This window comes from Manacus vitellinus, unplaced genomic scaffold (assembly GCF_001715985.3).
Source record: "Manacus vitellinus isolate BGI_N305 unplaced genomic scaffold, ASM171598v3 scaffold_61_pilon, whole genome shotgun sequence".
Taxonomy (NCBI): Eukaryota; Metazoa; Chordata; class Aves; order Passeriformes; family Pipridae; genus Manacus; species Manacus vitellinus.
In genome coordinates this window covers 1,030,134-1,052,090 of record NW_021940696.1, presented here as the reverse complement: position 1 = coordinate 1,052,090, position 21,957 = coordinate 1,030,134, and the positions used below count along the sequence as shown (strand labels likewise).

The 21,957-nt window shown below is 53.7% G+C and overlaps 2 protein-coding genes across 3 annotated transcripts; both read left to right on the top strand.

Moving 5' to 3' along the window:
• Nucleotides 1-2,541: 2,541 nt before the first annotated feature.
• FASTKD5 (FAST kinase domains 5) lies at nucleotides 2,542-5,383 on the top strand. Its single transcript, XM_018083214.2, is given in 2 exon segments — nucleotides 2,542-3,552; nucleotides 3,555-5,383. Coding segments are annotated over 2 exon segments (2,424 nt in total). The 5' UTR covers nucleotides 2,542-2,744; the 3' UTR covers nucleotides 5,171-5,383.
• A 1,409-nt stretch (nucleotides 5,384-6,792) lies between these two features.
• Nucleotides 6,793-19,120, top strand: UBOX5 (U-box domain containing 5). Of its 2 annotated transcripts, none has more exons than XM_018083211.1 (4): nucleotides 6,793-7,589; nucleotides 8,817-9,999; nucleotides 12,776-12,934; nucleotides 18,999-19,120. In XM_018083211.1, exons 1-4 carry the CDS (start codon nucleotides 7,536-7,538, stop codon nucleotides 19,034-19,036), a joined length of 1,434 nt encoding a protein of 477 aa, XP_017938700.1. In that variant the 5' UTR covers nucleotides 6,793-7,535; the 3' UTR covers nucleotides 19,037-19,120. The 2 variants fall into 2 exon arrangements, with proteins under 2 accessions (XP_017938700.1, XP_008932869.2); XM_008934621.2 differs by lacking the exon at nucleotides 18,999-19,120 and adding an exon at nucleotides 14,881-15,735.
• The last annotated feature ends 2,837 nt before the right edge of the window (nucleotides 19,121-21,957 follow it).

Sequence of the window (21,957 nt, the reverse complement as noted above, 5' to 3'; positions counted from 1 at the left end):
GGTGGGACTGGATGATCTTTGATACCCCTTCCATCCCAAACCAGTCTGGGATTCTGTGATCTTAAAAAAGAGGGAAAACCCACAAACAACCCAAAAAGTGACCGTTTTGTGCTCTGACACCATAAACTGATGGGGGGGGGGGAATCCCTTTTGTGTCCTTCCTCCCTCCATCCCAGGCACAGGTTTTCAGTTCAGGTGTTACCCAGAAGTAGCTGTTTTACCCCCAGCATTCCATAACCCCCTCATCCCTCACACATCCCCAGGAGATTCCATCTGCCCCTTGGCTGTGGGGGGAAGCCCAGGGTGGGTTCTGGGGGGTGGTTTCCAGTGCTGCCAAAAGTGTTCCAGAGGGACCAAAAGCCCTGGCAGCTTTTTGGGATGCTCCTCTATCCCCAGGATGGGTGAGATCCCTCCAGGAATGTTGTTTTCCAGATGTCCAGCAACACTCAGCTCTGAGTGTGACACTCACACAGAGGTGTTTCCATTTTCAGGGTGCATTCCCAGCCCTGCAGGGCCCAGCTCCAAAACTCCACGGCTTTTTGGAAGTGAAAATCCTGGAGAGGCTTTCCCAGGGGTGGGGAGGAGTTTGGCTGTGCTGGGATGTGGAGTGGGAGGAGCAAGGAAGGCTCTGGTTGCTCAGGGTGAAGGGAGGCACACTGAGGAGAGGTGTGGGTTGAGTTGGAAGAGAAACGGTGTGGAAACTGGGAATATCACAAGGATTTGGGGCTGGGGCTGGGTGAAATCATGGAATAATCACTTGGACCAGCCCTTGTTCTTCCAGGATGCTTGGAACTGCCTTGTCCCATCCCAACCTTGCTCCCCTGTGAGGGATCTTCCCTTTTTTTTTGCTGGATTTGGAGCAAAGGAGGAGGGAAATACTGTTTTCTGCCTTGTTTCCCAAATGTGTCACAGCCCCACACATGCAGGACATTCTTGGCAGCACTTGGGAGCCCTCTCTGGGGCTTTGATTCCCTGGCTTTGAAGTGGGGCTGTTGCTGCTGGGAGGGGGGTGTTCCTGGGAACAGCAGCACTGGATTTCACCGGGAGCATCACCTTCCGCAGCAGATGGAAGTGCTTGTGGATAAACAACCTGCCTCTGGTGGGAAAACAGATAAAGATGCCCAAAGTCAGGCAGGGAGAGGAATTCTCTGGGAAAGCCTTGGCTGGAGAAACGTCCTCTTGTCTAAAATGATTTTTGGAGCCTGATCCAGCCCCTCCAAGAGTCCTCCAGGTGCTCTGTGAGGTGCTGGGTCCCTTTCAGCTCAGGATATTCAGTACTGGAAGGAGGAGGAGGTTGGAGGGGATGTGATGGGGTCTCCTTTTCCCTGTCTCCAGCATCCGTCACCTGTTCCCACTCCAGGCTGGACTTCGCAGCCAGGAGAGCCAGAAATGATCATTTTTCCAGTCCTTTCTTTGAGATGCAGCCCTTGGCTTGGGTTTTCCTGTCCAGCCCCTGCGGAGGCTTTTCCTTCCCCTGCTCCCCAGACAAGGCAGGAAGGGGCAGAGTCTCTCCTGCTTGGCACCATTTGGCTTCTCTTGCTGGGAGGGGACAGTCCTGGCCTCGGAGCTGCCCATGGTCTGTGGGGCAGAGCTTGATCTGTACCAGGGGCTGCTTCGAGGTACAAGTAAGGAATTTAGGGGCTGTTGAACAGCTCACAAATATTTACTGATCATCTTAAAATCACATTGGCCTGTCTCCTTGCACGGTTGTCTCCACAAATCCACATTTTTGTTTGCCCTCCAGAGCCTCCTGGTCTCCACCCCACTTGTTTTTTTCAGCTCCCTGTCCATGGAGCAGAGGGTGGGACACATCCTCATCTGCTTCCCTGGCACTGGCTGCCCAGAGGAGCCGTGGCTGCCCCATCCCTGGAAGTGTCCAAGGCCAGGTTGGAGCAACCTGGGCTAGTGGAAGGACTCTCCCACTCCCATACCCAAACCCACAGTGTTCACCCCCCACCTCTCCTACCCCCAAAGTTCCCATTTTGCTGCTGAAAACTGAGTTTACCTGCACTGATCCCACATCTTTCCTCATCAGGGAGCTGAGAAACGATCCCAAATCTGCAGCGTAAAGCTCCTTCCCTCTGGTTCTCAACTCACCATGCTACTTCTCCCATGCTTTTCTCCCACTTTGCTCTGGGGTTTCTTCTTTCCTCCTGTCTCCATCTGCAGGTTCTGGGCCAGTTTTCCCCCCAGTGCCCTGGTTGTGCAGAGACTTTGCTCCTCGTCCTGTCTCCAGGGGCAAAGAGCGGCGCAGCACCCTGGATCTTTGGACAACTCCTCAGGTGGTGGTTGGTGCTTCAGGCCAGGATGACCAAAGCACAGAATGCTCTGTTTGAACACATAAAACCTCTCGAAGCTGCAGCTCTACTGCAAAAATACGTTTTCATTGTTTAGAGCGAAAGCAAAGCAGTTTGGGTCTCTTAAAAATGAAAAAACGATTTTTTTTCTTAACTCTTACAGTCTGTGCCAGGTTGTTTTGTGTCTGCTGAGTATCAGGTGACACCTGAGTGCCTTGTACTCCAACTTCTGGTCACCTGGGTGCTTGTCCTGACGTGCCTTTGCATGAGGTGATGATCCATAGGGAACCAGCTGCCCCCTCCAAGGGGAACTCCGGCGTCTCCTCACTGTCTGTAGCGTAAAGGATAAATTAAAAGGTGCTGCCTGTGAGGTGGAGGCCACTCACTCTTCGTCTGCCCTTTTTTCAGTACCTGGAAGCAGTTCAGAGCCCAGTAAAGTTGTGATCCATGGCTACAGTGCTCATGTGCCGAAGAATTCCAAGGCTGAGCAGGGCGGCAGCGTTTTCGACCACAGCCAAGCGCGAGACCGAGCATGGGAGCAGCAAATGTGAGCAGGAAGAGAAGGATAACCCAGGACCAGCCAACACTGGGAGTGAATCCACAGCTACAATCCAGCTACTGAACCCCCTGGACTACAGAGTGTTGTACAATCCATCTGCCTATGCCAGAGGCAGAGCTGGCTCCCGGCAGCACCTGGATAGGGACAGTGGCCAGGCCCTCGGTGACACGCTCACCAGCCCTGGCGCTGCACAGGCTGCACAGGCATTCCCTGCTGCCTCTTCCCGAACTTTGCCACCCATCAGGAGAGCCCCATCCAAGTCCAGGTCCAACACACTCCTCCAGCAGACCATCCTGGCAGCGCTGTCCAAGGAGGAGGCAGAGAAGGAGAAGTGGGAGGTGCACGACTCCAAGGAGGACCCGCGCGTGTTTCAGAAGGGGAGGCCTGAGTACAGATCCCTGAGCTGTGACAGCTCTGAGCCAGCACAGCCCCTCCCTGCAGAGGAAGGTGACTCCATTTTGGACAGTGTGGCTGCGTGTGAGGGCAGCCCGGGATCCATCACGGATCATTTCCAGAGGCTGAGCCGTTTGCCGGCGGAGCGACGCGCGGGGCTGGCATCCGAGCCCAGGTTTGATGCCCTGTGTCACTGTGCTGTCCGAGCCATCAGGCTCTTCAGCACCCCAGATCTCATCCACGTTCTAAAGTCCTGTGTCCTCCTGGCCGTCCCACCCGCCCACCCTCTGCTGGACGCGTGCGAGGCGAGTTCTGCCGGCGGGCGTGGGACATGGAGCTGGAGCAGCTGCTGCTGGTGGCGGATTGCTGGCGCTGCCTGGAGCGCAGCGTGCCCTCCTACCTCAGCATCCTCTTCAGCTTTGCCAACCTGCACTGGAAGGACCTCACCTTGCCCCAGTTTGTGCAGCTCCTTTACATCATCGGGGAGGGCCGGCGGTCGCCCGCGGACTTGGCGCAGAAGGTGGAGAGCGCGATCCTGAAGTACCTGGACTCCTTCACCCTGGAGGAGCTGGGAGCCATCTGCCTGGGGCTCTTCAAGTCCGTCAGTGGCATCTCTGACCACGTCATGAGGAGGATTGCGGACAGGGTCTCCCTGCAGATGGAGGACATGAGCACCTACGCCCTGGTGAACGTGCTCAAGATGCTCCGCTACACCCGCATGGACCACCTGCCCCTCCTGAAGGAGCTGGGGAAGGTGATTCCCGAGCGGATTCCTACAGTGAACATCCAGGGCATCATGCACATCACTCTTACCTATTCATCCCTGCACTACTTTGACGAGGGTGTTTTGGCTGCTGTGGCCACGTCGTTGCCTTCCAAGGTGTCCTACTGCCGGAGCAAAGACGCTGCCAAGTTCCTGTGGTCGTTTGGGTGCCTGGACTATGAACCTCCCAACGAGGAGGAGTTCTACTCCAGCCTCATAAAGCAGATCCATAAAAAACTCCATGAATTTAAGAAGTTTCCAGAGCATCTCCTCACTGCTCTGCTTGGCCTGGCCTTTGTCAAACGCTTCCCAGAGGAGCTGATAGACTATGCCTTGAGGGAGGATTTTGTCCAGAAAACAAGGGGCAGCAAATATGAGCTCAACAAGGACCTGTTCACCCTTGGGAAGAGCGTTGAAATCGAGTGCCCCACCTATGGAGGCAACCGCCTCCCGCCTCAGCTTTGCCAGGAGTTCGCTGAGATGGCTTTGAGCTTTGCAGAGCAGGAGATCTACGTCAGGCCCGAAATCGTGGAGGCCACGTCCCTCCTGGAGAGCATGCTGGGGGGCCCCGAGTACGTGAAGAACCACATGATCCTGCCACACACGAGGTCCAGCGACCTGGAGGTGCGTTTGGCCACGGATGGACATCCCATCCCCTTCAACTTCAAGAGTCGTGTGGCAGCCAGGAAGCTCAGAGACATCGGAGTCAGTCTAACAGATGACTTGATGGCTCAGCTTATCAAGGGGAGAGCTCATGGCCGGTCTCCCGTGGAAGTGGAAGATGAAGGCAGGACTCGCAGGCAGGAGAGAGGGGATGAAGCAGGAATGCTGTGCTCAGATGGAGCTCTTACTGCAGGGGCCAAATCACCAGCTGAGCCTAAACCAGGGCGCTGTCCTGGAGCCCCTCCATCCCTCGCTCAGCCTGGGGAGGTGAGGCTGGCTCTGCAGGTGTCCAACAGGAACCACTACTGCTACAGCTCCAAGCGGCTCCTGGGGCTGCACTGCCTGAAGCGGCGGCAGCTCCGGCACCTGGAATACGTGGTGGTGGAGCTGCCCTTCTGGGAATGGTTCCCTCTGCTCCGGCGCTCGCGCTCCGAGAAGCTCAGCTACCTCCACTACAAAGTGTTCGACCCGGCGCTGCTCAGCGGGGCTGGGTAGGGGCTGTGGGGCTGGCTCAGAGCCTCCCCAGTGCCTGCCTGCTGCTGGTTACTGGTTAAACTGGTCTCTGAGCGGTGGGTCAGTCTTTGGTGGGTGCTCTGGGCCCTGCTGCGTGGCCAGTTCTGCTCTGCTCACACCCGTGTGTCCTGTGCTCTCCTTTTGTACCCAGATCCTCAAAGGCTCCCACGACAAATAAAACCTGCTAACAGTTCATTTCTCTCTGTGGTTACTCCTTTCTCTGCCCTGGATCAAAGTGGGTGGATTTGGTGGCTCTGTGAGAGCAGGAACAGTGATATTTGGGAGAGAATATTTAGTGATGAAGCTGAACTGGGTGCCAGGAACACACTCATTTCCTCACTGTTCCCATTGCCATCAAGCTCGGGCTGGAGGGCACAGCCTGGGTTTCTCCTTTAGCAGGACAGAGTGTGGGTGCTGAGTGCTCAGAAGATTGGGGTGCTCAGACCCTGAGACATTAATTTCATCCTCCAAGGGCTTTAGTTTGGTGTCCACCATGCACATTCCTTATGGCAGCAGCTCCATAGTCGTACGTAGGACACCAGGAAGCACATTGTGATGAGCTCCAGACAGCCTGATTTGAAATTCCTTATCCAAGACCACAGAGGATTTTGCTGGCACGGAGAAGTAGAAATCACAGTCCTTCAGGTCTAGATTTCACTGCTTCAGTGAAGGATCTTTGTTCACCTTAGAGAAGGTTCACACTCAAGAGAGAGGAAAAAAAACACAGCCATGGGTGAAAGCAACTTGGTGACCAATTTTTGCCATGAAGTCTGTAGCATAACTTTTCAGTAGGAGGGAGAGCAGTGACTCAGACATGGAGAATAATCCCTTTCCTTACTGAGGTGTTGAACCTGTGAAAATAACCAGAGTTGTTTAAGTCTGTCAGGGTCACAAACGGGTAGGAAAAAAATCCTGTAAAACATACCTGAATTATCCATATGCCACAGGAGAAGTCTTCAGCCCAGGAAAGAGATGTGAGGAGAGAGAGAGAGAGAGAACAGAGGGAGAATCTTGAGTCTTCCCAAGGAAGGGAGCAAAGAGAGTTGAGTTGCCATTTTTCACACCACCAGTGCTGAGGGCTGAGTGAATTTACCACTTGGTAAATTCAGTTTGGCTCAAAATGAACCAGAAGGGGCAGTTTTGAGGCAGAACTTGTAGTTAAACCCTCAGATTTCTCCTCTAAGATGTGGATGCCCAAAAGTCAAACCAGTTTAAAAGCCTGTTTGACCAGTTCCCCACTGGCAGCCTCTCAGACTCAGAAAGTAGTACTGGAGGAGAGTTGGTTTGTGCTTGTCCTGGACCTGTGTTCCCTGGTGAGGAGCAGGAATTGCTCCTGATGGCTGCCAGACCAAATATTGGGATGGAAGGGCTGCTCACCTGCCCTGTTACACCTCTTTGGTGGGGTCACACTGCTTTGGTCAAGCACTGGCATTGTAACCTGGCTCAGATTCCATGTTGTGTTGGGTTTTATATGTGGGATTTGTGCCTGGGATTCCACCTCTCTCCTCTCAGATGCAGCTCATTAACTCTGCCTTTCCCTGGCAGCACCGAGGTGCCCCCAGAAGGCTGATTTCATTTGGGCTGAACTAACAACTTTGGCTGAAAATCATTAAAGAGATGCTTGTTCCTGGAGGAGGCAGCGAGTTCCTGATCTGCAGGGCTGCCCAAGGCAGTGACATGTTAAAATTGGGGTTAATGTGAGGTTAAAGCTCTTACCTCACACATAATTTCATTCTTAAAAGGGATCAGATAGAGCCAACTCCAGCCACATTTTCTTTTCCAATGGAAAACAAGGTGTGTTCGCTCGAGTTTCTTTAATGAACATTGGCAGAAGAATCAGCTGCTGGTGTTCAGAACCCAGACATCTCCCTCAGAGCTATTCAATGCCCTTCTGCTCTTCTGGAGGTATTTAACACTGGTTATTAATATTTGTGGTTAATCTTGGCTCCCACCAGCTCCTGTGGCAGGCTCTTGTGCTGTGCTGGTGCTTTGTTGCATCTACAAAACCTCCTGCATCTCTGATAAATTTTCACATCCAATTGCTGGTCTGTCCATATTTTTTAGTTAAAATAGCCTTTTTTTCTCTGATGTTTCTCCAGGGGTTCACCAATCAATATTAATGTGATTTTTTTTTTTTCAATCCCCTCTGTCCACCACAATCTTTGGGTCTATATTGGCTTAACTTCCTGGAATCAGATCTGAACTGCATTTTAGGAATTCCCAAGCTCATCCAGGCTCCTAACCATGTTTCACTGTTCATGGATATTCACTGCCTTTATTTCTAATTTATTTTTTTTTTACAAGCTGAATCTGATGCTCAGAAAGTGACCCCTTTCCAGCTGCCAAGATGGTCATAAACGTCTGTCTCCCACAGTTCAAGCCAAGAATTCACTGCAACAAGGTAAAATAGTGATGTGGGGGTTTTTAGGGAACTGGAGGGGTGGAGGGATTAGATGGAAGTGACTGGTTGGGGCTGGGGAGGGTTCTCTGTTCCTCTGGGATAACTAACATCACTGCTCTCATGTGGCACCCAATAACTGTTGGAGGGGAAAGCCCTAATTTTGCAGGATCTCATAACCAGATGGTGTTATGTGCTATCAGGTGTGTGTTCTTTGACCTGAGATCCCTTTTTCCCTGCAGTATTCCAGCTTTCCCTTTGTCCAGTGGAACACACAGCCCTTGACAGCATTTGCTGAAGTTACTTTCCAAGTACTTCTGTTTTCCCTCAGCACGTCAGAATCCCTTAAAAAAACCCTCAGTTTTAACTCAGAGCTATTTTTTAACTGTAAATCTCCACAGCACCTCTCCCCAAAATCCAAGACAGCCTTGGATTTGTAAACACTGTGCTGGTTTTGCAGCAGTAGAGGTGTGACCATCCCTGCAGGTGGTGTGTGGAGAGACCCAGCCAAGCCATGGAGGTTAGGTGTCATTGTCATGATCAAGCCCTTATCAAACAGGTGGAATAAATAGATATCCCTTGCTTTTATTTGTTTATTTAGCAAGTGCTGCAGTTTTCTTAGACCCCAGAGCTTCCAGGAAAGGGAATGGGTGGAGCCAGCCTGCCCAGGAGCAAAGCAGAAGGTGGGATTGGATGTTCTGGGAGACTGGAGATCCAGCCTGATTTGGGTTGGTCCCAGAGGCTGGCTGACCTCCAGAGGCTTCTCTGGGATCCTGTGCTGATTCCAAGTGCATTTCCACACAGCAGGAGAAGCTGGCATAAGGAAAAAGGGGAGACTCTCATGTGAAAAGGAGACCGAAAGAGGAGATTCCCATCTCCTCACACACATCTCTGCTCCCAGCCACCATCTCCCACTTGCTTTATTTCACTGACCCAGCCAAAACCACAAACCATCCCTAATTTTCCACTCTTCCAGCAGTTAAATCAGCTCTGCCCATGGCTGAACAGGTGACAGAGGCTGCAGGAAGCGAGGATGGGATCATGTGGCTGGAGGAGGGTGGGAGTGGGTGGGAGCAGGGATCTGCTGCCTTGTCTCAGCTGCACATAAACCACAGTGTGGTGTTGCCTCTTGTTTGATGTCACCTTGAGAATCTACCTAAGTGCTTGTGAATTTAGTTTTCCTTTGATTTTCTTGCTCCAAACTAACCCCAGTTTTCTCCTGGGACACAGATCTCTGCTGATGGCTACGAAGTGGAGAACCTGATCTCCGAGGACCTGGCCAGGAGGAACCGCGGTTTCCGCAGCGAGTACTTCATCAAACCCCCGGTCCACGTCACCATCTCCTTTCCCTTCAACATCGAGATCTGCAGGATTAACATCGACATCTCCTCTGGGGGGTACCAAACCTTCTCTGGGCTCGAAGTTTACACCTCTACCTCAAGCCACAAAACCTCTTGGCAGAGCCCCGAGGGGCCCTTCTCAGGTCTGGCCGGGCAGCCTGTGTCGGACAAAGACACTTTCACGCTGGTGGGCAAAGCTGTCCTAAAGAATCAAAGCAAAGTGACTTTCGGCCACAGAGGCTTCAAGCCGAGGCCTCCCTTCCATCAGATGGAAAATGTCTTCTCCTACCCCGGCTCCGTGTCCCAGGACCTCTGGAACAAAGGCCCCGCCTCGCTCAGCAACGTGTCGCACCTGAAAATCTGCATCACGCACGTGGCGGGGGGTGGTTTGCCAAGCATCAAGAGGCTGGAGGTGTGGGCACAGCCTGCCAAGTCCTGCCCACAGGAGGTGATTGAGGGCGTCTTCCAGGTGGCCTCCCAGTTCCTGGCCCAGGACGCTGGCGGCCTCAAGCCTGAGCTGTGGACGCCGATGGAGAGCGACTGCGTCCCCTTCAGCGCCAGCGACAGCGAGCAGCACACCCTCCGCAAGCTGGTGGACGTCGTCCAGGACATCCCCGAGGAATTCCTGGACCCCATCACCCTGGAGATCATGACTTTCCCCATGCTCCTGCCCTCCGGGAAGGTGATCGACCAGACCACCTTGGAAAAGTGCAACCGCAGCGAGGCGTCCTGGGGGAGGGTCCCCAGCGACCCCTTCACCGGGGTGGCCTTCAGCCAGCACTCGCAGCCCCTACCTCACCCCACCCTCAAGGCCAGGATAGACCACTTCCTGCTGCAGCACAGCATCCCTGGCACCAACCTGCTGGGGAGGGCTCATTCCTCGGAGACCCTCGTGCCCTCTTCCGTAACCATGTCTTCTCTGAAAAGGAAAATGGACTGCCTGGACCAGGGCTCCCTGCAGCCGCCCTATTTTTCTGCTACAAACTTACTTGTCTCCTCTACCTCAGAGAACAGTGCTAAAAAACTGAGAACTGACAGTGACTCCCACCTGACCCAGATGGACTGTTCCACAGGTATCGTGGCTCCCTCGAGGTCACCTCTGTTTCTTCAGTGTTGTGACAGCCTGAGGTTGGGTTTTCAAATCAGGAGATTTGCTCCAGCATGGATTCCCATCCCACCTCTAGGAAGCTTCCAGCCTGTTGATGGGTCATTTCATTCACCTCTCATGTTACCTGTCCAGTCTGTTTCACAGCCCCCTTGTTTGCTCAGGTCACCACCTTTTCCTTTTAGTTTGGATTTCCTTTCTCCTCCTCCCCGTCCATGTGGAGGCAGCATTTTCCTCACTGTGCTGGTTGGAAGTTTCCTTATCCAGGGTGATTTATTATGTCCTGCAAAAACAGGAAGAGAAGTGTCTGGGGGTGATGGCACAGGGGGTCCTGGCTGTGCGGATCTTATCCTGAGGAGGGAGCTGGGGAGGAAAGCAGGAGTGGGATGCACTTGGAACCAACCACAGCAAGGGAATTGCAGGCAGTGCTGCCTCCAGAGCAGGGAGGAGGGACAGCCCAGGCTGGGAGAGACTTGCACAGGGCTTGCAGGTGGTTAAAGCAGAAAACCGGGTAGGGACTAAATTAGACAAGGGGTGTCCCTTGTGGCTACAGCAGAAGGAAGGGGGGGACTGGTTTCCTTTTATCCATGCTTTTCTCAGTGATTTGGTAGCAGCACTGCTGGGAATACAAAACATTCTCCAGTCTGGAGAAAAGGAGGCTCAGGGGGGACCTTGTTGCTCTCAGTAACTCCCTGACAGGAGGGTGGAGCCTGGGGAGGGGTTGGTCTCCCAGATAACAACCTCAAGTTGCACCAGGGGAGGTTTAGGTTGGATATTTGGGAAAATTTCTTCATGGAAAGGGTTGTCCAGCCCTGGCACAGCTGCCCAGGGCAGTGGTGGAGTCCCCATCCCTGGAGGGATTCAAAAACCATGTGGACGTGGCACTTTGGGACGTGGATTAGTGGTGGCCTTGATAGCTCTGGGGGGGGTGGGTGGACTCGGTGATCTCAGAGGGCTTTTCCAAGCTTAGCAATTCCATAATTCTGTGATCCATTTTGCCTTGTCACAGGAATTCCTGTGTTGGAGTTGCTGTGCAGCTGTTACATGGCTCTAACTGCTGCACACAGCAAAGCTTAATCTTCTCTGGTGTCATTAAACTGAGTTCCTGCTTGGGGTAATGATCCTGCTGGAGGAGGAAGGGGAACTTAAGCTGGGAAGTGGGAAAAGAAATGGCTTTAGCAGCTCACATTTAGGTGAGGTTGAAGGGAGCAGCTGTTCCTGTGAGGCTCTGGGCTGAGCAGGAGGTGTAAATACAAATATGTGGGTGTCTTGTGGTCACACATTGTGTGATCTCCAGGCAGGTAAGTCCAGTCCTCTTGTATTCTCTAACATAGTGGTCTAAAACATCTCAAAAGGTGGCCCAGAGCTTCTGGCTGCTGGGTCCTTCCACTGCCTTCACCTTTCTCCCAAATTGCCAAAAAAAAGTGTTTTGAGGGAAAAGCTCAGGCAGTGGTTTGATTTTAAACAAATTCCTTGGTTGAAAATACTTGTTGTTTGGTGGTCCTGGAAAGGGCAGGGAGGAGTCAGACTGCACATTTCTGCTCTGATCCCTCAGTCTGGAGTTGATTCCCTGGTTTAGGAGGAATCATGAGTTATTTTGGTTGCAGGGGTGTGCCCAAGCCCCACAGGAGCAGGGCCTGCCCTGGGGGTCCTGGAGCTCCTGGGGGAGCTGTGACAGTACATAAATAAAAGCACAGCCCAGGGAGCTGTGCTTCAGTGTGTCATCAGCCTTGATTGCTGGGGCAAATGTGCAGCACTAATTCCGAGGTGTTCCTCTGGGAGGTGATGGATTAACAGAATTAGTGATGCAGGCAACATTCTCCCAATGCTGAGCCTTAATTAACTGTGCTGTCAGAATTGCACAGGACGAGGCACTGCAGGGAGGGTCCAGCCCTGGGCCTTGAGATCACAGCTGGGACAGAGGGGAAAAAACAAGCCCCACAGATTTTATCAGTGGTTTAAACGTTCTCTGTGAGCTGCACGGAGCAAGGTTGGGAGCACTGGGCTGGGATCCTCAGGGAGAGGGCTGATGGAGGGCCTGGGGCTTCAGGGAAAAACAAATGTCTGGGTTATTTGGGGTTTTGCCCTTTTTTAGACCTGCAGATGCCTACAACTCCTGACAGGAGGGTGGAGCCAGGTGGGAGTTTGGTTCTTCCCTCAGGTAATAAGTGACAGGACAAGAGGAAACGGCCTCACATTGTGCCAGGGGAGATTTAGGTTTGATATTGGGGAAAATTTCTTCACTGAAAGGGCTGTCCAGCCCTGGCACAGCTGCCCAGGGCAGTGGTGGAGTCCCCATGCCTGGAGGGATTTAAAAGCCATGTGGATGTGGCACTTGACAATATAGTTTAGTGGTGGGCTTGGCAGAGCTGGAGGAACATTTAGACATGATGGGTTTGGAGGGCTTCTCCAACCCAAAGGATTCTCTGATTCTGCATAAGTTGGCACTGGGACACCACAGGAATGTCTGGTTGTAATCCATAGGGTTTTTCACCTTTAGGACCCAAAGGAGATGAGACAGTCCATCCTTATCCAGGCGCCTGGGTGGGAAAAAGACACCTCTCAAGAAAACAAGTGGCAGGGCTTCTAAAAACCCGAGTGTTGTCCCAAAGGTTCAGAGCCAAAGCAGCATTTCCATGGCACCTTTTTTTTTCCCAACTCCCACTACTTGATCTCTTTGCAGAGCACGTCTTTGGTCCTTGTGCTGCTCTTTGCAGAGCTGGTCTTTGTGCTCCTCTTTGCAGATCTGGTGTCCCACGAGCAGAAGCTGTCGGAGAGCTTGGACACTGCCCTGACCTCGGCCCTCAGCTCCATGCCCTCTTTCACGGCCAAGCTGATGAAGAGCCAGCAGCAGCCAAGTGAGGGAGGCTGCAGCAGCTCCTGGAGCGTGGGCACAGTCCTTGGTAAGCAGCAAGTGCCTCTGGATCACCTCTGGGAGGTGTGCTTCTTCAGACCCCAAAATATTACCTATTCAGTACAGAAATATTACATTGTCTCCCAGCAGGCTTTACTTCACAATCCTTAACTCAGCTAATATCTCAGCAGTGCAATGGTTTGTTCTCCCACCTTGCTGACCCCTAGAAAGTGTATGTTGTTGTCCATGCCCAGAGTCAGAGCAGGCTGGGACATGACTCCTATGATTTTCCCATGTTCTTGGCTGTCCCATGTCTGTGCTGCCCAGGGGTGATCCAGGATGTGTTGTGCTGGGACACAGTGCTCAGCCCAGCCTGCTCCAGGTTAGTACAGGCTGTTCCCAGAGCTCTGCAGTTTGGGCTGAGTGGTTTAAATGTTGCCTGAGAGCTGCATGGAGCAAGCTGGGAGCTGTCACGTGGATGGGGAATGAGTCTGGTTGGAGATGCCACTGGAGAGGTGTAAATCCAGCAAATGGTGTGGCCTTTCAGTGCTTAAAGAGGGCTTGTGAAAAAGGGGAACAGCAGCTTTTTACACAGGCAGATAGTGATAGGACAAAGGAGGAATGTTTTTAAACTAAAAGGGTAGGTTTAGATTGGATATAAGGAAGGAATTCTTGGTTGTGAGGGTGGTGAGGTTGCCCAGAGAAGCTGTGGCTGCCCCTCTATCCCTGGAACTGTCCAAGACCAGGTTGGACAGGGCTTGGAACAACCTGAGCTAGTGGAAGGTGTCCCTGCCCAGGGCAGGGGGTGGAACTGGATGATCTTTGAGGTCCCTTCCAACCCAAACCATTCCATGATTCTTCGAAATCCCTGACCCTTAACAGGACCAGGCTTCCTGACCCTTAACAGGACCAGGTCCCAGCAGCAACGTCACAGGCCAACCAGCCACGTGTGTGCCCAGAATCCCATCAGGATTGAGTATATGAAAGCCAGGCTGCCCAGGCCTCGCTGTCTTCTTCCCACTTGCTGCCTGGACACGCTCATCCAGCTGTGTGTGCATTCCCCAAATTACCTCTTTGGGACTCAGGGAAACACTGAACCTTCAGATGTCCCTCCCCAGGCTTACATCCAGTGCTGGCTTCCCTTCCCCTCTGTGAGGCTCTGCCAAGAAGGAGGTTCAGAAGGACCAGCTGACCCCATGGAAGGACCAGGGCTGTCTGTCTGTCTGTCTGTCTCTCTCCCTCTCCCCCTCCCTCCCCCAACAGGTTTTGCTGTTCCACAGTGACATTCAGTCATTAAGCATTTTCGTGTCCCCTCTAAGATCGCTGCTGTTTAAGAGCTGACTGAGTAGACCTGGATGGGTCGTGTGTGACAGGAATGCAAAGTGATACCTAAAGCATTCCAACTGGGAATCGCTGCTTTTAATCCATGTCGGAAAAGCAGGAGGGAGGATGAGTTAAGTCTCAGTAAAAGTGAAAAGCCCTTTCTTACAGTCATCTGTCCTCAATTAAAAGCCTGACGGTGCAAGTGCTGACGTGATCCAGCCTTCCCTGAGCACAGCCTGCCCTGGAAGCTGGACCATTCCCTTTCCTTAGGGCAGTGGCAGAGGAAAGAGGCACAGTCCTGAGCCATGAGTGCCCCGTGTCTGCAGGAATTGGGGCCCTTGGCTCTTGGGCAGGATTGGGTACAGAGGAGTGGCCCAGCCTGGACATATCACCCCCCAGCAGATCCACTGCTCCTGTCCCCTTTTCTTTATAGACTTAAGCTGCACCAGGCGAGGTTTAAGTTGGACATTAGGAAGGGTGATTAGATGTTGGAACAGGCTGCCTGGAGAGGTAGTGGAGTCCCCATCCCTGGAGGTGTTTCAGGGAAGCCTGGAGGTGGCACTCAGTGCTCTGGGCTGGGTGGTGAGGCGGGGATCAGTCACAGGGTGGACTCGATGATCCCAGAGGTCTCTTCCAGCCCGAATCACAATCCTGTGATCCTGTGATTTGCAGAGCACGGCAGGAGCAGCCAGACCCAGGGATGCTCTTCCTGCGGCAAAACCTTTTCCTCCTACTTCAAACCGGAGCCCATTTACCAGCTGCCCTGCGGGCACCTCGTGTGCCGGCCCTGCCTGGCCGAGCGGCAGAAGGCGCCGTCCCCCATCCAGTGCGGGAGCTGCAAGAGGTCGGCAGCCACCCAGGACGTCAGGAGGGTTCACTTCTGACCCCCGGGCTGCCGGGAGGACGAGGGCGAGAAGCTGGTGCCGTTCCCCGTGGATCCGCCCGAGCATCAGCGGCCCGCAGGAGGAGCCGGAGAGCGGAGAGGACTCGGTGTTGTGCTTGCGGAGTAGCGGGGCGGGGGGTGGGGGGTTAGAGCACCGCGCCGGAGGATAACAAAAGCCATAGCTTCTTTATCAAGGAACGTGTATTTATACAGGACTGATCTCCACCCGCCCTCCCACCACCTCCCCGTGGCTCAGTGGTTTAGCTTTAGGTGCCTTTCGGACCGCGAGTGCAGCTTCCCCGGGAGCTCAGACCACACCTCTGACGAGCAGCCCCCTTCGGTTGTGGAGCAGGAAAAGTCCTTGTGAGTGACAACACACAGAAGCTCCTTGACTTCCCCCCCTCCTCCCTCCCCACCTCACTTTCTCCTCCCAGAGCACATCCTTCATCCTGGAATCCTCCTCCATCCCAGAATCCAGCGGTAAGAGGCCCTGGTTAAGGTATGAGGAACTGGCAGTGATCTCACCCCTGCTCACACCAACTCTTGTAGAAAAGCCATCCCATCCCACCCGACGTCCCTCTCGGTTTATGTCGTGTGACCAGACCAGCTCCAGGCTGGCTGATAGACATTTAAGCCTTAATAAAATGTTTAAAGTCAGGTTTCTCTTTCTGGCTCCTAATTGGTCTCATTGTGAGGCTTAATGATGTCGTGGAGGGAATCTCTGTGCAGTGAAATCTCTGTGTGGAGCAGGAACAAATGGGCTGGAAAAAGCTCAATCAACACACAGACCTAGGGGGTTGAGAGAGGTTGTGGCAGCAGCCTCATGGATCACAGGGTTGAGACTCAGACACCTGCACCCCTGGGGGTCTGGGCTTCAAAGAGCTGCTCAGAGAAAAGGCAGAAGGAAAATGGCTGGGATATGTTCCATCCTGGATGTGCCGGGGGGTCTGGTGACAGCAGGGTGTTTGTCACCTTCATAACCCTCTGTTGTTGGCACTTAATTGGTAATTCCTATATCCTGGTTGATGTTCTGGGCCATAAAGAGCCTCCAGCTGACTCAACTCACCTTTGTCACACCTTTAGTCACTCTCAAAAAACACCTCAGCAACTTGTGGTGTTCCTGACACAGGAAGGAGCTGCTCTTCCACTGGAACACGGCGTTGTCCCGGCACCACACGGATCCTGCTCCCTGTCTGCGTCAGCAGGAGTTTATGGCCTGTCTCCACTAGGAGCAAAAATAGAAAATCCCGCATCCTTAAATAAGAAACTCTTAGAGAACAGGCAAAAACTTCCAAAAAATCCCACAATTCAGAGGCAACAAAATCGACTTGATGCAGTGGTGTTGTCGTGTTTGCAGTGAGCCATTCAGGGGTGATTCAGCTCTCACACCTCCCCCTCCACATGGATCTCCAGGGAAGGGAGGAGGGTGGCTGCTGCAGGAGCTCACAATCCACACAGCTGTCACCTTCTCCAGCGTTAACAAAGCCTCTGGATGCTTCCAACAAAACCCAAAGCCACTGGCTCAGACAAGTATCTCCACTGGCCAAAAGTTCCTTGTGATATCCTGCTGGGCAGTGATCCAGGCAGGAGCCATCTCCTGAGTTATCTCCAGGTTCCCTCAGTTCTGGAGGAGAGGGAGGGAGGGACAGGGAGCGAGCAAGGAGCAGAGTTTGGAAGGGACAGTGGTGTTGGGACATCAGGTCCCTCTTCTGCTCAGAGAAGGGCTCATTTCCACCTCATATCAGGTTTCCCAGAGCCTTCATCCCCCAATTTCTCCTCCTCTTAACCCTATAGGACCCTTTGCAGCACGTTTAACCTACTGTGTCCCTTCTTGCTGAGGATCCAGGGGTGAGTTTCCCTCTGTGCCCACATCTTGGAGCTCGCTGAAGGACCCGGTGTCCCAGCTGGGTGTGAGGCCCCCTGACCCGGGGCACTGAAACCCCTGTGGGCAGCAGGGACCTTCTGCACCCCGAGGCAATGGGCTGGGTGGTGGGTGACACAGAGCCAGGAATTCCCATGGGTATTCCAGGACCCACAGCAATCCCTCTTCAGCTCCCACACAGACACCACCAGCAAATTTATTCCCGGCACCAAGCCTGTCTTCTCCCCAGGAGGAGGGGAATGGCCTTGGATTGAGGCTTGAGCCATTTCCTCTAATGCTCTCTGAGCATTTTTCGGATAAATCCATCCCTTGTTGGTCTCATGTGACCTTCTCATGTGACATCCATATCCCAGTGGGATGGATTTGGAGGGAAAGGGCAGCAAGGCAGCACCCCAACCAAGCTTGACTTCCTTTAAAGGAGCATCAAAGCTGTTTTCCCACTGTCCTGGGAGCAAAGGAGCATCTTTATCCTTGAACATGAAAAAGGCAGGAGGTGCAGGACCCCCCTCTCCACCAGTCCCCAGCCATGGGGTGACAGTGACACGTTCATGACAGATCCATTTGAGGATCATTAGTCCTCCCAGGCAGGAGAAGGGAGTTCTCCCTTGCCAGCCTCACCTGCTCCATATTCCCAGTGCATCAGTGATGTGTTCAGGAAGTTTCTCCTTCCCTGCTGCATCCATGGCAAAGGCAGGAAAATGCACAAACAGGCGAAATTCATCCCTTTTCCCAACACTCTCTAATTTATCCTGATTAAATGTTGTCACTCTAGTTTATCCTGGTTAAACTTTGGCACTTGGAGCTCTATGTGCTGCAGCCAAGCACTGTGACCTCCATCCCTTCTCCAGCCTCTGGAGGGGCTCACACAGACTTTGTTGGAGTCATCAGAGCTAAGGAACCTCTCACTGTTAATGGTGGATGGGGGAGACTTAGACTGGATATTCAGGAAAATTCCTTTGTGGAAAGGGTGGTCAGGTATTAGAACAGGACGCCCAGTGTTGTTGCTATTTTTTTTATATTTTGAGGAAAAGAGGAAATTGCCTCAAGTTGTGCCAGGGGAGGTTTAGGTTGGATATTGGGGAAAATTTCTTCATGGAAAGGGTTGTCCAGCCCTGGCACAGCTGCCCAGGGCAGTGTTGGAGTCCCCATCCCTGGAGGGATTCAAAAGCTGTGTGGATGTGGCACTTGGGGGACATGGGTTAGTGGTGGCCTTGGCAGTGCTGGGGGAACAGTTAGACTGGATGATCTTAGTGAGCTTTTCCAACCTTACTGATTCCATAAGCTCCATGGCTGAGCCCCTCCAGCAACCCCAGCCCCTCTGCTGGTCTCTACAAGAGCTGGGGCTGTGTTTTGGCTGAGCAGGGGAGTGGATTTGAGGGTGCTGCTCCCTCTCCATCCCGTGTCAGGCCTTTGGGGCTTCCCTTACTCCCAAGGGGCTCTGGGAAAAGGATGGCAGCCACTAACTGTGCCAACGAATGCCATGGCACACGTCGTTAGGAGATCAGCGCTAATGAAGGGAGATCCTCTGGGGCCCTGGGAAGAGCCTGGGGAAGAGCAGGGATATGGCAGAGCAAATCCAGTGCTGGAGACACAGAGAAGGGACCCTGGGCCTGCTTTGGGGCCTGGAGGATTTGGGGCACGACTTTGAGTAGCCCCAAAGTGTTGACTGGGAGCAGGATGTGGGATGGGGGTCCAGCATCATCCCAGGTACCAGGGAACATCAGAGCCCAGCAAGGATATTCCCAGCTGGCTCTGCCCAGCCCTGTGAAACCCATGACCCTGAGATCACTTATCCCATGTCTCACCTCATGTGACCCCAATATTTCCTCCCCCAAACCCCCATTTTCATGTTTTCCACCCATTTTTTCCTCCCCGTTCCCTCCTCGCCCTCCCCTTGATTCCCGTAAGTGATTCCGTGTGGCGGCTGCGGAGCCTCTGCAACTTGGAAAAACATTTTATTAACCTTCCTTGACTTTAAAGAGCATAATTACATTTTAATCTCATATTCCTGCGTTATCATTCCAGACACAGAGTCATTTGGATGCAGATCATTCCCGGCTTAATGTAATTTTACGATACAGTAATGAAGAGACGGAGCAGGAGCGCGGAACACCCAATTTAGAGCTGACATTTGGGGTTCTTTTAAAGAAAAGTTTTCCCAGCCGAGGGCTTTTGCGTCCTCCTCGGCCCTGCAACGTAAGTGGGTTTGGGCTCCCGCTGTGAAGGGATGGATTTGGATGGGGAAGCATGGCTGGTGTTATAATAACACGGGTCATTAAATCCCCCACGGCCGCGCCACGTGGGTGGTTCGGCGTCACGGGGCAAATTTGGGAACTCGCCGCTCCCTTGGTCCCGGGGAGAACTGAGTCAGGGGCTGCATCGCCTTCGTGCCCCTGGAGGGGGGGAGATCACCCTCATGTTACCCAGCAAAAAGCCCCAAAAACCAGGACTGCCAGCCCCCGGGGTTGATCCATGCTCCAGAATCACAGGAGCTGGGAGCAGGCTGGGCCCCCCAGAACTGCCAAATAAAAGGCTTCCCCCTCTGTGCCTCAGTTTCCCTTTGGGGGCAAAGCGATGCTCTGGGCTCCAGTCCCCTCCAGGACCCCTCCCTGGTTCCTATGGAGCTTTTTAAAGTGTTCTGGTTTTCCAGGTGACAGCAGAGTCACAGTTTCCTTTGGGATGCTGGAGCAGAGCAGCCCCCTCCCCACCCAGGGTACACCAGTCCTCCTTGCTCCCATCAGGGCTGAGCTACTCCAGGGTGTTGATCCAGCAGAAAAGGAATGTTAACGAGGGGAAGAAAATGAGGGACACTAATGGGGGGGGGGGGGAATGCACATTCAGCCACCCCAAGTGACATCCAGGCTGATTTTGATGGTTCTCTGCCTCAGTTCCCCACCTTTGAGCTCAGGGAACAAAACCACCCCAGAGGCTGGGCCACAGCTGGCAGCACCCCCACATTGCCCACCCTCCCTCCCAGCACCCCCAAACAAACCCCTCCTGATCGTCATGAGCCAGCATTTTTGGGGGGAAAGGAGGAGGTGGGGGCTCATAGGGCCCAATTCCCCTCTGCGTATTAATTCATGTTCCTGAATTTCACGGCACCCTCAGTGTTGCTGGGAAAGGGATCTGGGACCAGCAGGAATATTCATGGGTGGATGGGGAGGGGAGGGGGGGTTGTTGCTGCTGTTTTCCCTGTACAGATGTTTCCCACAGCCCTGGCTTCCCTGCCTTGTCTCTTGGAGAAGAGGTGGAAGAGGAGAGTGAGCAGTGGGTGGCACTGATGGGTCCCTTGGCTCTGGCAGGGTCCTGCCCTGCACCCCAGTGCTGCAGCCCAGCCCCTGGGTTTTGGGGTGTATTTGTGCCCCCCAGGTTTCTGCCCCAGCCTGGACACCATCTCTTCCCTCAAACATCCCCTCCCAGAGCAGCATCAATCAAACAGCATCTTCCAAAGCAGCATCCCTCCCAAAGCAGCATCCTTCAAATCAACATCCCTCCCTAAACCAGCATCCTCCAAAGCAGGATCCCTCCCCAAACCAGCATCCTCCAAACAAACAACCTTCCCCCAACCAGCATCCCTTCAGACCTTTTTTTTTAATAACATCCCTTCCCAAACCAGCATCACTCCCAGACCAGCATCCCTCCAAGACTAGAAGAACCCCTCCCAAAATCTGCATCCCTCCAAACCAGCACTGCTTCCAGACCAGCATCCTCAAAACAAACAACTCCCTGTAAACCAGCACCTTCCAGACTCTAATCCCTCCCCAAACCAGCATTACTCCCAGGCCACTATCCCTGCCAAACCTTCATCCCTCCCCAAACCAGCATCACTCCCAGGCCAGCATCCCTCTGAAACCACCATCCCTCCCAAAATCTGCATCCCTTCAAACCACCATCACTCCCAAACTTGCATCCCTCCTAAAATCCGCATCTTTCCCAAACCCACATCTCCTGAATGAACATCTGTTCCCAAAACAACATCCCTCCCCAGGCAGCATCTCCTAAATTCGCATCCCTCCCCGGACAGGCATCTTCTGAAGGAGCATCTCTCCCTAAACCTGCACCCCCTCATCCAGGTCCCCTTCCCAAGGACTGCCCATCCCAGGGCCAGCAGCTATCCCAGAGCTGGCATGTGCCCCTCGGAGCAACAACGGGTGGAATTCACCAGCCCCGAGAGCTGCTGCACTGAATCATCTCAATTACAGATTCTCTTGGATGCGATTTTGTGAAAGGAAAAAAAAAAAGAGAGAAAAACACAACAAAAAAAAAAACCAACAACCCATCCCTCTTCTTCCTCCTCCTCCTCCCCTGGGAAGGAGCGATGGCAGCATAAAAGGAGCTCTCCCAGCACGGGGCCAGACACAGCGCGAGTGGCACAGCCCCGGGCACCCTCCACCATGGCAGAGCCTTCGCTGCCCCTCTCCTTCCTCTGCCTCCTCGCCTTGTCCTCCGCCTGCTACATCCAGAACTGCCCCCGGGGCGGGAAGCGGGCGCTGGCCGACACAGCCCTCCGACAGGTACGGGATGGATGGGAGCCTGGGGCGCGGGATGGGGCTCTGGAGGGGGCAGAGCGGCCCTGCGGGGTGCGGAGGCTCCTCGGCACCTCTTGGCACCGCTGGTTGTGCCACACTCCCCGGAGCAGCGAGGGTTTTTTGGGATGGCTGGGGGACGTGCCCAAAGGGTGAGTGGCGGAGGAACGAGCACCCGAAATGCTGTCGGCACCTCGAGGAGAAGCTCAAACTCGGCCGCAGCAAAGCATCCCGCTGGATGAGGGGAGCAGGGGGACAGGAGGACAGGACAGCCCGTGGAGAGGGGACAGGCAGGACATGAAGGGCAGTGGGGACCCCCCAAAGTCGGTCCAGCGCCGCAGCACGAGGTGGCAGGGACAAGACGGTTCACCCTGCGCCAGCGTGACACCTCCAAGGGCTCGAAAGGGGGATGGTGGGGAGCTGCTTTCTAACACAAGAGAGTGTAGGGTCCACCCTGC

Coding starts and splice junctions, on each gene's coding strand:
- UBOX5 (XM_008934621.2), top strand. CDS start 7,536: ATGGTCATAAACGTCTGTCTCCCACAGTTCAAGCCAAGAATTCACTGC. Junction 7,590..8,816: donor CAAGAATTCACTGCAACAAG/GTAAAATAGTGA, acceptor CCTGGGACACAG/ATCTCTGCTGATGGCTACGA. Junction 12,935..14,880: donor GAGCGTGGGCACAGTCCTTG/GTAAGCAGCAAG, acceptor TGTGATTTGCAG/AGCACGGCAGGAGCAGCCAG.